The sequence below is a fragment of the Physcomitrium patens genome, chromosome 4, assembly GCF_059467195.1.
Source record: "Physcomitrium patens ecotype Gransden chromosome 4, ASM5946719v1, whole genome shotgun sequence".
NCBI lineage: Eukaryota > Viridiplantae > Streptophyta > Bryopsida > Funariales > Funariaceae > Physcomitrium > Physcomitrium patens.
In genome coordinates, this window is record NC_143413.1 from 10,124,755 (window position 1) to 10,137,403 (window position 12,649).

General features: G+C 39.1%; 2 protein-coding genes across 19 annotated transcripts; both read right to left on the minus strand.

Moving 5' to 3' along the window:
• Window positions 1-1,078: 1,078 nt before the first annotated feature.
• On the minus strand, window positions 1,079-2,906 carry LOC112281337 (uncharacterized). Of its 3 annotated transcripts, none has more exons than XR_002969587.3 (2): window positions 1,784-2,906; window positions 1,079-1,591 (listed from the first exon to the last, which is right to left on the minus strand). XR_002969587.3 is itself a non-coding variant. In XM_024517729.3 (2 exons), exons 1-2 carry the CDS (start codon window positions 2,732-2,734, stop codon window positions 1,310-1,312), a joined length of 951 nt encoding a protein of 316 aa, XP_024373497.1. In that variant the 5' UTR covers window positions 2,735-2,874; the 3' UTR covers window positions 1,079-1,309. The 3 variants fall into 3 exon arrangements, 1 of the variants encoding a protein (XP_024373497.1); XR_012217411.2 differs by having other exon boundaries at window positions 1,788-2,904; XM_024517729.3 differs by having other exon boundaries at window positions 2,066-2,874.
• Window positions 2,907-3,577: 671 nt separating this feature from the next.
• Window positions 3,578-7,576, minus strand: LOC112281338 (uncharacterized). Of its 16 annotated transcripts, none has more exons than XM_024517732.3 (10): window positions 7,268-7,494; window positions 6,596-6,970; window positions 6,153-6,344; window positions 5,836-5,871; window positions 5,362-5,457; window positions 4,992-5,135; window positions 4,605-4,706; window positions 4,193-4,244; window positions 3,935-4,011; window positions 3,578-3,807 (listed from the first exon to the last, which is right to left on the minus strand). In XM_024517732.3, exons 2-9 carry the CDS (start codon window positions 6,686-6,688, stop codon window positions 3,941-3,943), a joined length of 786 nt encoding a protein of 261 aa, XP_024373500.1. In that variant the 5' UTR covers window positions 6,689-6,970; window positions 7,268-7,494; the 3' UTR covers window positions 3,578-3,807; window positions 3,935-3,940. The 16 variants fall into 16 exon arrangements, 15 of the variants coding, with proteins under 15 accessions (XP_024373500.1, XP_024373503.1, XP_090105833.1 ...); XM_024517735.3 differs by lacking the exon at window positions 3,935-4,011 and adding an exon at window positions 4,028-4,064; XM_090249707.1 differs by having other exon boundaries at window positions 4,599-4,706.
• Window positions 7,577-12,649: the final 5,073 nt, after the last annotated feature.

Genomic DNA, 12,649 nt, shown 5'->3' on the forward strand with positions numbered 1-12,649 from the left:
TCTTGACACACAAACACCGCGTTTCACTGGTTGAGTTGGGCCTCTGACTACTGTGACCCAATTGAATCGCTTTAGTACACATATTCTGAAAAGGATCCGGCTTTATTTGTGAACGGGGAGATCATATAACGTAGGAATACCTAAACCCGTGTCAGGCCCTTGAACCCACTTGTAGACTTTGGCGGAAACCGCGCTTGTATGAACCCAAAACCGCTGGTAAGAATGTAGAAAGTTTTCGAGTGTATACGAAGTCCACCAATGATCGGCAATCTTTACAACGATGGTTTTGCGTGATGGAGGCGGTGGGTTACTCTGTTTTTACGGATGGTTTAGCCCAACTACGACTCGGTGCAGGGGTAAAGTGCAAAAACTGCTTTGATAATTTTTATCAATTCAACCACTGCGTCAATTTAAATTTTCCTTCTGCAGCACATCAGATTAATGTTCTTTTTTGAAACCAAATCAAATTAATGTTCTTTTTTGAAATCTATTTGATTTTTTTTTATTATTACTTTAAAACTTTAATTAAAGACGCAGTAACCGTGAATTTATTCAAACTCTTTCATCATTAATCGATTCATTTAAATATTTAATCAAATTATAAGTTATAAAATTATTTACAATTTAATATAATGAATGCTTGTACGTAAATATATACTTATTTAGCTACAATATAAACTCGTTATAGAATTTAGAGTGTATGTGATCCTTATCATGTGGTTATTAGGTATGAGCCAGTGACACAAAGCAGTTTTTGCACTTTACCCCTTTTGTAATAGAGAACTTGTGGTTACCAGACTTTGATAAAAACAGATTATATAGCCTAATGTTAGCATGTTAAACTTAGAATGTCCAGAGTATAAGACTAATGCACTTGTACTGCATTAAATGTCATAAATCTTTCATAGTTGGATGGTGAATTCAAATGTATTCATCACATGAAAGTTCTTTATCGAAGATTTATGATTGAATCACGGTATTTAAGAGGTTTAATACAAACATTAGCAATATTTCATATTTAAGATGAAGTATTTCCATTTTATCAAAATTAAAAATTATGGGTGCTTAAACACAGATGTAGGCCCTAACAGAATTAATTTTTTTTAACATGAGCAATCAACTTAATGGCATTGCTAATCACAAGTTCGAATTTCAGGTTAGATAAATCGAACCATGATAACTAACTGCAAGACAAAAGCTCTACTCTGTAAATTCAAACTAAACTATGAATTCGAACTTTGACAACGCCTGTTGTTAACCCCTATTCAAGTTGCTAGAAATATTACAGGTATTAAAACTTCCATACTATTTACACAACTAGAAATATACAATATAAAAGTACGTATTTAAAAATCCTTTGTGTCTCTCCTTCTCCCTCCAATGACAGTTTATTGCAAAGATCGCTTAAGACTGGAAGAGCACTGCACTTGCCTAGTAGAAGCACTTTCACAGGCTTTGCACAATGCCCACACAGGCTTTCGAAGTCTCTCTCTTCATGCTGCAAATCTTGTGCATTTGCAGCTTTCCATAGAACATGTGAAGGTGACGATCTCAACGACAGCTGATCCTTGGTAGAGATCGTGAAGAACATCTGCAGAGAGCGAGAGAGAGCAAATAAGTGAAAACCACAACTAGCAGAGTATATGTGTATATATATATATATATATATATATATACAGCTATAACTGTGTCGAGAAAAGAAACCACATGCATATGCATATCCTGAGCATAAATTTACAAGTCTTCAACAAAAATCTAGTTATGAATACATCGAATCTTTCACCTACGAGACGTTAGAACATCAGTGGACAACATGCTGGTCCATAACAAGGCAGATCTTTCTTGTCAACTCCAGAGAGCTCGGCAGCGTCAGTAGCTTTCGAAATGCAGTTTCACAAAAGGAAACAGATTAAGTGAACACAACAATGCACACCAAAGAAAGGTTGGCAACACAATTTAGTTCTGCTTAACCGCCAAAGCAGGAGTGTGTTTCACTGCTGTCATTAGGGTTACAACTTTGATCTGCTTGCAATCTTTGCCTAAGCTCGTTAACTTCTTGCTGTACCAAGAGGAGACGGTGTTTCAAAAGAAGGTTCTCATCCTGAAGATCTTGTATGCGCCTGTCTTGCTTTGCCGCTCCCCTAATCTCAAACCTGCTCACGCCTCGATCAATTCGCTGCTCCAATCGTTCCAAAGAGTCTGCAGGAGAGGATGGCAGGCGCTGCTCCACTTCACACATGTTAATCACATCGGGGTCATTTACGACAGTGCTGGCACCACCCCACTCATCACCATCGTTTTCGACACGTCGAAGACGTATGAGGCCTGTCATGGAGCCATAACCGTAATCCTCGAGATCCAAGAGATCCTGATAAGAACCGAAATCGTAACTGGAAATGGTAGGGGACGGGAAAACGGGTGCTAATCCTCCACACTTTCGCACTTGCATAAGGAATGAGCTGTCGTTAAAAGGGGTTCTAGGTACCGTCCAAGGGACTGATCCTCTGTGATCATGAAACTTTCTAGCCTTCAAACCCTTCTTCTTCTGTGAACCTTTAAATCGCGAAGGACCCAATCCCGGCTCCTTCACGCCCTTCTGGAAAATCGCCGAATACATTTGGTATTTTGGTTGTGTGCTCTTGCTCCTCCACTTGCGCTTCGGAGGAGCACCATCCCAGGGCACCGCGGGGTGTCCCATGCCCTGCTCCGCCATCACCACCTGAGTCGCGGCCATCTCTACAGGATCAGTAAAAAGGTGAAGCTCAAGACTGTCCGTCAACCACGCGCCTTGTTCGCACGCAAAAGAGCTCAGAAACGACGAAAGCAACACCAACCCAACAGACTAGTTCGTTCACTCCACGTAAACTATATAACTGAAATTGGCACTTAACAACAAACGCTGGAGTATATGAATTCGAGGATTGACGGACGCCGACGGTCTTGAAGTAGGGACCGAACGCTTGAGCCACACTTCATCCATGGGAGGCGGTCATAACTTTCTATCCACGTTCTGTGATTCACAATATTTTTCATTGTGTTTCAATTCTGTCTTTGAAAGATATTTTAATAAATTCTTGTGGTGCCATTTGATGTTTACCAACCTTCGAATCTGATTTGTGTTCTGATGGCAATATTGTCAGTACTTTCTGTTAACAGTAAATAACAACAAATGGAATCATAATAGTGCATTGTTTTGGTATCTTTGATAAGAGATGTTAAGAATGTTTCGTGAATTGGGGCTTGCTCTGTGTTTTCTTTTGGGGTAAAGTAGTGCATGAAATGAATAATCGAATTCAAATGATGATTTATTGGTAATTGTAAGAAACCTGAAGAAAATTGTTTTCATTTTTACAAACATTTGAGATTTTTAGTTCCAGCCACTTAGCGCTTATTACGAGATGAAAATACTCGACAATCTTCGCAAAAAACAAATTCTTGACATGTAGCTTGAATTGAAATTCAAATATTACACGTTCTGAATCCCAATACTTTGATCACTATTTTTTAAATATTAAATTAATTTGTAAACGTATCATAATCGTAAATACGATGATCCATCATGGTGCATTATAATTAGTGCGTTGAAATATAAGAAATTTGCATCAAAATTACGATCTCGATCGTGTGAATCTCTCCAGTTCGACCCAACCAATATACTGGATTACAATAAATTCAACATAGATGATTGGACTGCTAGAGTGTTTGCAGCTAAATTGGAAACTAGTATAATCTTTGAAGAATTAAGGAACAAAACGACCCTTCACTGTCATTATAGTAAAGCACCGAATTCTCAAAGTCCAAGTTAACCTGCACATTCCATATAAATCCTCTTAAACATATCATCAAAAACGTATAGCAAAAGAGAAGGCAAACCTATTCAACATAGTAGTACAGTTTACCAATTTGGAAAAAAGCGCCATTTACAAATGTTTACCAACAGTTAGTCTTCAATCTTTATCGAAATTGTCGGACTCTCATGCAAACCAGGAAATGAGCTAACAAACTTTGTCTCTGCAATAGATGGTACCTTCAACACATTAGGAATCTCACAATGACAACAACACCTGCCACCGGTTGACCACAGATACAAGAAAAGACGGATAGAATATGTTAGAAACCATTGACTGCACACAGACAAAGATACCAGTAAATTTCGCCCTAATGGCATTGTTAGCAGGGGTAGTAGTAAGACCTGGCAGAGATACAGCTTCATTAGCTAACTGATCAGCTGACGGATTGAATCGCTGTATGAGCAGAAAATACCCACATCACAACAAACATAACCAACAAATTAAGTGATGCATAATGAACCATAATATGATGACCTCAAAGCTCCAAAGCTAAACAAATGTCCACTTTACAGGCGATCTTCGACAAATTATCCACAGAATGAACAAAACGAGAACTTCCTTTCACTCGTTCCATGCGCCGCTCAATACCCTGTAACATGGTAATGATAGCAGAAAACGCATGACACGAAATTATACACCAACATCCATCGACTTGATCCCAGAGTAAAAGCGTGTCATTTTTACGACGTCTAAATGCTAGAACTTTCAATGATAATGTTGCAGATGACAGAAGTGCAGGAAGCATACTCTTACGACATGTTTTACGGAAATTTCTCTAAAATTCAGCATAAGCATCTGTGCCTCCTTCCACAAAGGAAGGAGTCCTTCATCGTTCACCTTCCATTTACCTAAGACCTGCACCACTGACCACCTCACATTAGGAAAACATTTGTGAAAACATTGCTAATATCTTAAATTCTTTGCTCTTTAAGCAAACGACATAAAACATCATCAATGTGACCGCAGTTAAAAACGCACATAAACGAGAACAAGTCTTATTTTAATTCCACATTCTCTAAAATAAGCTCTGCAACACAAGAAGTCGCATTTTTCTTTGAAATATGTACTTTGAGAATGGAGTTATTCTGAAAATCCTGGTATACAAGCTAGAAAGATGAGATTGAAAGGATCAGGTCTTACTTGTTGACAAACTAATTTAGAATCTCCTTGAACCCTCACACGATAAATCCCTCTGTCAAGTGCTCCTTTTAACCCTAATATGAAAGCCCGGTATTCAGCCACGTTGTTTGTGACAGATCCCAATCCTTCTCTGAGCTCACAGAACTGAAATGTACACCAAGTCAATGCAACCAAATCAAGTGCCCAATAAGTTTAAGCTCTACCCAAGTGTCAGTCAGCCCTTTTGAGGAAAAACGATCAATAGTTGGAACACCAAACAAGAAGAGTGAAGGTGAAAAAAGAGTATTGAAAACTATGTTTAAAAAGATACAATAAATATATACTGAATAGTGGGCACAAGCACGATATCATCTAATGTTCAAGCACATACCACAGATCCATCAGGCCCCCGCACCAAAGCCCCAGCCCCAGCTGGACCTGGATTGCCTTTTGAAGCACCATCATATTCTATTTGGTACACGTCATCCTAGAAGAGGGAGCAGCTTAGAATGTTAGTTGCTTCAGCAAGCACATATACATAGGTGAAAATAGTACACAAAATCCGCGACACTGTCACCCTTTAACCAGAAAAATAAATAAATAAATAAATAAATAAATAATGTAGGAATACCCCCTCTCTTACTTACAAACCACACAAGGATTAGCCAGCATCAACAAGAAAGAATCATGCGACAAGCAGTCTTCAAGTGATATCGACTTCTCGTGTAGTAAACTTTCACTGGCTAACATAACTTAAAGCAATCGAGGGCTACAGGCTCGTCACAAATATGCGATGGCACATATCCCTAGATTTTCTGGTCAATCTAGCCAGGAAGGAGCATAGAGGTGGAAACAGCGAACTCACTGCTTGGTCTTGTGAGACACCAGTAGTATCTGGAGCCTGCAAAAGCAATTTTGTGACATTTGGAAAAGAAGAGGCAGTTAGTCCACAAAATTTGATCTCTCACCTAATTCAACGACGATTAAAATTGCCCACGATTCATACTTTAAAATCTTCCAAGAATAAGAAATGCACACATCGATATCATACTTAATAGTAACACAAGGTCCCCCACACAAGAATAGAGGAAAGTAATGTATCTTTCAAATATTCAAATACTCGACCAGCGGCATTGATTGCGCAGACTACACATTGAAAGTGTTTAACATGGCCAAAACTACCTCAATTTTTATAGACGGTCGAACTGTTCCCGATGAGGTGGACTTCTTTAGTCTTTTCGACGATGGTTCTGACATAGCTGGCACCTGTTCCATACTTGGTTCTGCTTTGATACCCAAACCTTGACCCATGTAATGCTCTGCTTCCTGTCGATTACTGAAGCTCTTAAACTCAGCTCTTGCGTACCCATTTGTCTGATGACCCGGCATAAAATTTCACACATTGAACACGGCCACAACGTACTCAGTCCACCCATCCATAGTTCAGTGCTGACTACTTTCAGGAATGTAGAAAACTTAATACAAAGATAACGAAACAGGACAAAGTGAAGTCCGCATCGCAATTATACTAAACCTTCGCAAAGGCAAACTTTTGGCACCCGTTTCCCCTAACAAATAAAGATCCCGCACAGCCCAACAGACAAGCACAGGTGATAAGGACGCGCCTCGGCAATCCGCTGCTTCCCAAGATCGGACAAATTAAAGGAAGCTAATTTCCATGGAGGATGCAAGGCACGACCCAGACCTGCTCCTGGCATTCAGCCCAGGTAGAGTAGATGCCAGGCATGCGCCCCTTCCTCACAGCATAGAATTTAGGTTTGGCCTTCGGCGCCATCTCGGTGCTTTGGACTTGGCTCCTCGCATCCACCAAGACAACTTACGGAAGGATGGGAGCAGCGGTGGTGACCTTTCTCTCACACAATGCTATGGAACATTTGCAGAATGGAAAAGGAGGAAAAGATTGACCGAGTCGAACCAAGGAGAGAACCCACCGGACATTCATGCGGAGTAGGCTAACGACAATCCATTCCTGTAAGTCCCTGCCCAAGACTTGCACAACCGAGCTACTTAACAGCAATCCCTCCAAAAACCAGATCACACTTAACTAATCCCTCATCTACAATAGACTCTCTGCAAAAGCTGCAGCAGAAATGCACACAATCTCTGGGCAGCATCCAACACGCAGTCCTAACACACGCTGCATCTCGAACAATTGAAGAAGTATGGATCTGTCGAGATAAGATATTAGGTCAAGGGACACTTCACATTGTCCGAATTCAATCAAGGATCATTTCACCTAAGAACCCTTATTGGATGCTGGATTTCTTAACAAATACCTGGTCGTCGACAAAGAGACAATCATCTTTTGGAAAACCTGAGTGCATCCCTTTGCAGGTTGCAACGAGCCAGAGAAATCTATCAATGCTCTGTCTTGGGACTATCAGTGTGCCTTTGTCGGTAAAACCACTTGTGCGTCGGCGAGGCCGTGGATGCTAGCCAAGTGTGGTCCATATATCATGTACATGAAGGTGGATGCATTCGGAATGGATGGAAACAATAAGAAAGACAGGAAAGAATGGGAAAATAAATGGAGAAACTAGAGTTTGTACTAACCAACGTGCAAAGATAAGACGAGAGTAGATGAATGCAAAATAATGTAGTTTAGAAATTCGTGGTGGATAGCACACTTCTTGTCTATTTGAGTGGAAGAAAGGATTTAAGTTTAAATAAACAGAGGGTTGAAGATGATGAGAAACCTTCCGGTTAGGTTCATATAGGAGTTTGATGTGCTTGTGTCATTTTAGAGCATTTAAGATTTGAGGGTATTCTGTTCAAGTAAAATTAAGTCTTTGATGCCTGCAAAACACAAATTTGTTGACATAGCCTTTGACAAAAGCATTAGAAAAACTAAGCAACTGTGTATGGATATAAGTAAAAGGTGCTTGAACAGGTTAAAACAAAAGAAATTTTTTTAAAATTACATAAGTTAAATGTGAATTAAATTTGAAAAGAACATTTTTGTGGCAATACAGAAAAGATGTACAAAGGTGTAACAAGATCAACCAAAGCTAAAAACAATAACATATAAATGAAAGCAATTGCAACACAAAAAAGTTTCAATGCTAATTGATATCATCCTAATGCTGAAGATATATCATAGCAAATACAAAAAGTAGATTAGTTGAATCATTGTGTCTACACAAGACCAAACAAATTCAGTTCATAGAACCCGAAAAAATAACCACCAAGTTCATTATAATAAAACAAATAATCCTCTAAAGAAAAAAAAATTCAAGGAAACCCAGTACAAATCTCAACAATTAAAAAGCAAGCCATATATAAAAATATTATAAAGAACAATAAAAAAATACTAATAAGAAAAATCAAATCTGTTGAGACCAAAAGAAAAAAAAAAAAACAAAAAACAAAACAAAACAAACAAAAAAAACATGAGCAGGCATCCACAAAAATACATTTCAAATGAAAAAAAAAAAAAAAAAAAAAGATAAGAAAAAGGATATCAAAGGTCCCAAAAATTACAAAAACGAAAAAAAAAATCCTCTTCTGTTAGAATAAAATACACAAGAAGAAAACATCATTAATGAAAAGCAACACAGAAACCCAAACTTAGTGACTAATCTGCAAGGTGATATTCTAAAATGACTGCATAAACACACATCTAAATAAATAAATACAGAAAATGACAAATCAGTTTCCCTGATTTCAAGACAAAGTATTCAAGTGAGTCTTGCTGTCTTTGTTTTATTGATCCCATTTTATGGTTCTTCTGTTGGTCATGTGTGAAGATTTAGTGGTGGACTTTCAACATCAAAGTCAGGGCTGCAAGGGTTGAGTGGTTTTAGGCCCAGGCCTCCAATCCAATCGAACAATGGGCAGAAACCAGAAACCAGTTTTGATGTTTCCAACAACTAGCAATGTTAAAAGCCCTTAGAGAGGAAAATGGAGTCGCTATGAACTCCTGGATGCACAAACAGTAGAAAATAACAAAAAGCCCTTAGAGAGGAAAATAACCGAAAAGAAAAGAAAAATCAGATAGAAGGAAAGAAGAAGAAAAGAAAAAGAAAGTGTAAGAAAGCTTCAAAGGGGCCAAAAAATAGGCAAAAAATAAAATAAAAAATTCAAATACAAATGAAAATATGAATACATACATTCGAGGCTATACAAAAGCAAAGAAAAAGAAAAAAAAATTAAGAAAGACATTTGGTCTTCCTAGAATCCAAAACAACAAAGCTTAGTGCAAGTATGGAGAGAGACATTTTAGTGTGGGCATGTTGATTCAAAGACATTGCAAGAGAGGAGAACAAGAAACCACTCACATCCTATTTTGAACTTGAATACTATGTTTGGTAGGGTCAAACAACTACCAATGCCATAACATCAACTCATCTATATGTTGTTTTTGTCCACAAAGATCTTATCAAGAATGAAAATGCATTAATCCTTTGATATTGCACAAATTATTGAAATATGAATGGTTGTTGTTGTTATTGCATGCACACAAATGCTTTGATTATTTCCACAAGGATAGAAATTATACAAATAAATATATGCCTATGCAAATACATAAACACACATCTATATCTATGTATATAAATACATAAATACATAAATTAGAGACAAATACTATTGTTCACAAAACAAAAGTGATTGAAAGTCAATTTTGAAACCATGACTTCTAAGGATTTGAATCCCAACTTAAGAATTGAGTTTTAGACTCACCAAATTAACCACATCATTGCTATGAATCAAAACTAACATAGTCATCTATCTATTGAATTTCATGTAGCTTTACACATTCAAGTGCTAAAAAAATGCATGTGCATTTCAAGATGCAAGATTCAATGTCCATTCAAACAACTTTTTCATACAAAAGGCCAAAATGGTACAACTCTTAATTAACAAATTGAAAGGCAAATTACAAGCCAAAAATATGACATGTTCTATGTAAAGGGAGTGGGTGTGTGCCACAATAGGTCCATGGAATTGGATTTGCATGGTATGCTAACACATGTTAAAGGTTGGCTCAAATAATTATACAACACTAAAGAAGATTAGGTGCAACTCTCAAAAACACCTTTGATTTCATATTGAGCTTTTGTAACAAACAAATTTATTCTGAAAGATTTTTTTCTTCTGCAATGCAAATTGATTCTCTATTGCAACACAAACAAAGAATATACACACTAGCCACCACTTGTTGTTTTCTTAGGATATGAGGTGGAATCTTGAGAATGCAACAACACACAATTTGCCACCATCCACGTGCTTGACTGTAACTATTGTGATGTGTGGCTGTGAGTGACTGGCAAGCCCATGCACCCTTAGGATTTGAATTGATGCACGAATCTCACAATGTCCCTGGATGTTGCTATTATGCAACGTCCATCTCCTGCAACGACCAACAGTCTCGTCTACTGGACTCATGCAACTAGTTCCAAAAATTCTTTGTCATCGATTCCATAACTTCACCCCTTAACTCCAAAAATTGCCTTGCTTCCAAAATGCATACATTCCAACATACAACACACACACTACAGCAATGGTAGCTAAAACCTGCAACCAATATGGACCCATTTTGTGGCCCACAATTCAACTTTTGCTCCTGCGCTTATGCAAGCAAAGGTGATGCCAACGTGCGCAACAAGCACGTCCACTTTCACAAAATGGGAAACCAGCAATGTTTGTACTAAGGTATTGGACACAAGAGCCTGCATCCGGTGATACAATGGAGTTGTGGCAACGATCACAAATTTCACAAAACAGCAAACAAGGCCTAGCCCATGTTTCGTCCCAACCGTTCTTTCCAATCAAGCAATTCTCAAACGTTGATCTAGAAAGCTGTGTAACTACCTACAACTCGCAACCATGTAGTCTACCAATATCTTACAACTTAAGTGTTCCTGTGGCTGCACTCCAATTGCTTCTACTCCAAAGGCGCCAATCCTCGAGCTCTAATCTTCATATGGCCAAAAATTATCTGTATACTTTACGTTTGAGTGGCTAAGCTTTGAGCACTTACATTTTGAAGACGGCGGAGTGGATGGAGGCCTCCGTCACTACTAGATCCAAAAATTCCAGCATTGCAATTTGCCCGTTTTAATGCTCTGACTTGGCCGTAAATAGCCCAAAGTTGTGAGCATTGGTCGACTCTCCGCTCTTGATTGGCACCAGCAATGTATACGTGAATAATTGCATGGCAGTAAGGAAGTAGAACAGACCAGTCTGCCCGGCATTTGTGACTCGCTCGAACACCATCTGCCCCATCAACCTCTCCGCCACCACTGCCCACATGAACTCAACATGGCCAACTGGTAGTTGATGGTCTCGAGTGCGGCTCCAGCAAATGCAAACATGCTGAAGAACGACTTGTCTCCAACCTCCGGCTTCTTCTCCACCTTTAGGCGCAGATAAAACGACCTTGACGTTGGCTCCGTGTCCATCACGAACTTTTTCTCCGACTTGTTGCTCTCTTGGTAGCGCAAGATGTCGTCCTTGGTGATGTTTGTCTGCTGGTCCACCACGGCCTTGACATCTGCCAAATGATCCTGATCCTTGATGGCGTTGCACCACACCCTTCTTATAAGGAAGGTCATCAACTTCGGGGTGCTTGCAACGTCGGCTCCGCCCAACTTGTTCAACCTGCCCTGGACAGGCAATGCCAGGAGATCCCTAAGCTTAGCAGCAACTGCAACCTGCGACAAACCCGCAGAAGCCAAGTTTGCTTGGCTTCTAATTCAACTCCCACAAAGTTCAACTACGCACGTGGTGCTCCCGGATAGTGAGGCCGTGACTTCCAAATTATACAAGAACATTGTATTACAAAATATGTCTGACAGTGTTAGGTCTAGCGCGAGACTAGTTCGACAATGGAATGATTTGATGCTGGTCCATGGAGGAGGTGGGTTGTTTATACCAGCGAGGGCCCTAATGTGTAGCTAGCAATCGGGACCAAGTCGGACGGAGAGGATTCCACCTCACTCAGAAAAACAAAGAAGAGACTTTTTGTGAAGAACTGCTAAAGCAATGTCCACAAGGCCGCAGGCGGGAATGTGCAGGCTTGCGCCTTCCATTTGGTAAAGCGAAGCGAGTACATGCTCAAAAAGTGTCATCTGGGCCTTGATAGAGCATGCTCTGGCTAACAAAAGCAGCAAATTTTAAACCACAAATTTGTACCAAAAGCACGAGCAACTGATCTGGCGAGGCACAATTTATGGGATGTTTGCTGCCGTGGCATTGAGGCGAGACAGAGGAAGAAATTCGCTTTTAGAAAGCGATGCTGGTACTTGCGCACTCATGTCTGCAACATGTCTATTGATTCTCCTAGTTTTAGTTTCAGGTTTATGATAGCATTAACAAGTTCCTGTTTGGTTTCATACTTGTGGATTTTTTTCAGAAAGTTCCATTCACATTCCTCCTATGAAGCAAGAGATGTATTCATTGAGAAGTCAATATACCAATTAATAATATCACCTGTCAAGGTAGTCCCAAGTAGTTGTTTATATTGTTTTGGATTTGTGATTCCAGTAGATTTCAAGATGACTTTAAATTGGTTAACATGTTGACTTAAGTTACCTCCCTCAATAAACGCACAATGTAAAAGTTTGAGTGATTTTATTGTGATTGTGGTTTTTGAGCCAACACTCTTATTAGGAATATTTTAGATTATTGGATCCTTGTAATTGTGGATCTGTGTTGAT

Coding starts and splice junctions, on each gene's coding strand:
- LOC112281337 (XM_024517729.3), bottom strand. CDS start 2,734: ATGGCCGCGACTCAGGTGGTGATGGCGGAGCAGGGCATGGGACACCCC. Junction 1,592..2,065: donor TGAAACACCGTCTCCTCTTG/GTACAGCAAGAA, acceptor CGCTCTCTGCAG/ATGTTCTTCACGATCTCTAC.
- LOC112281338 (XM_090249707.1), bottom strand. CDS start 6,688: ATGCCAGGAGCAGGTCTGGGTCGTGCCTTGCATCCTCCATGGAAATTA. Junction 5,458..5,835: donor GTGTCTCACAAGACCAAGCA/GTGAGTTCGCTG, acceptor TCCCTCTTCTAG/GATGACGTGTACCAAATAGA. Junction 4,245..4,598: donor CCGTAAAACATGTCGTAAGA/GTATGCTTCCTG, acceptor CTGCTCATACAG/CGATTCAATCCGTCAGCTGA.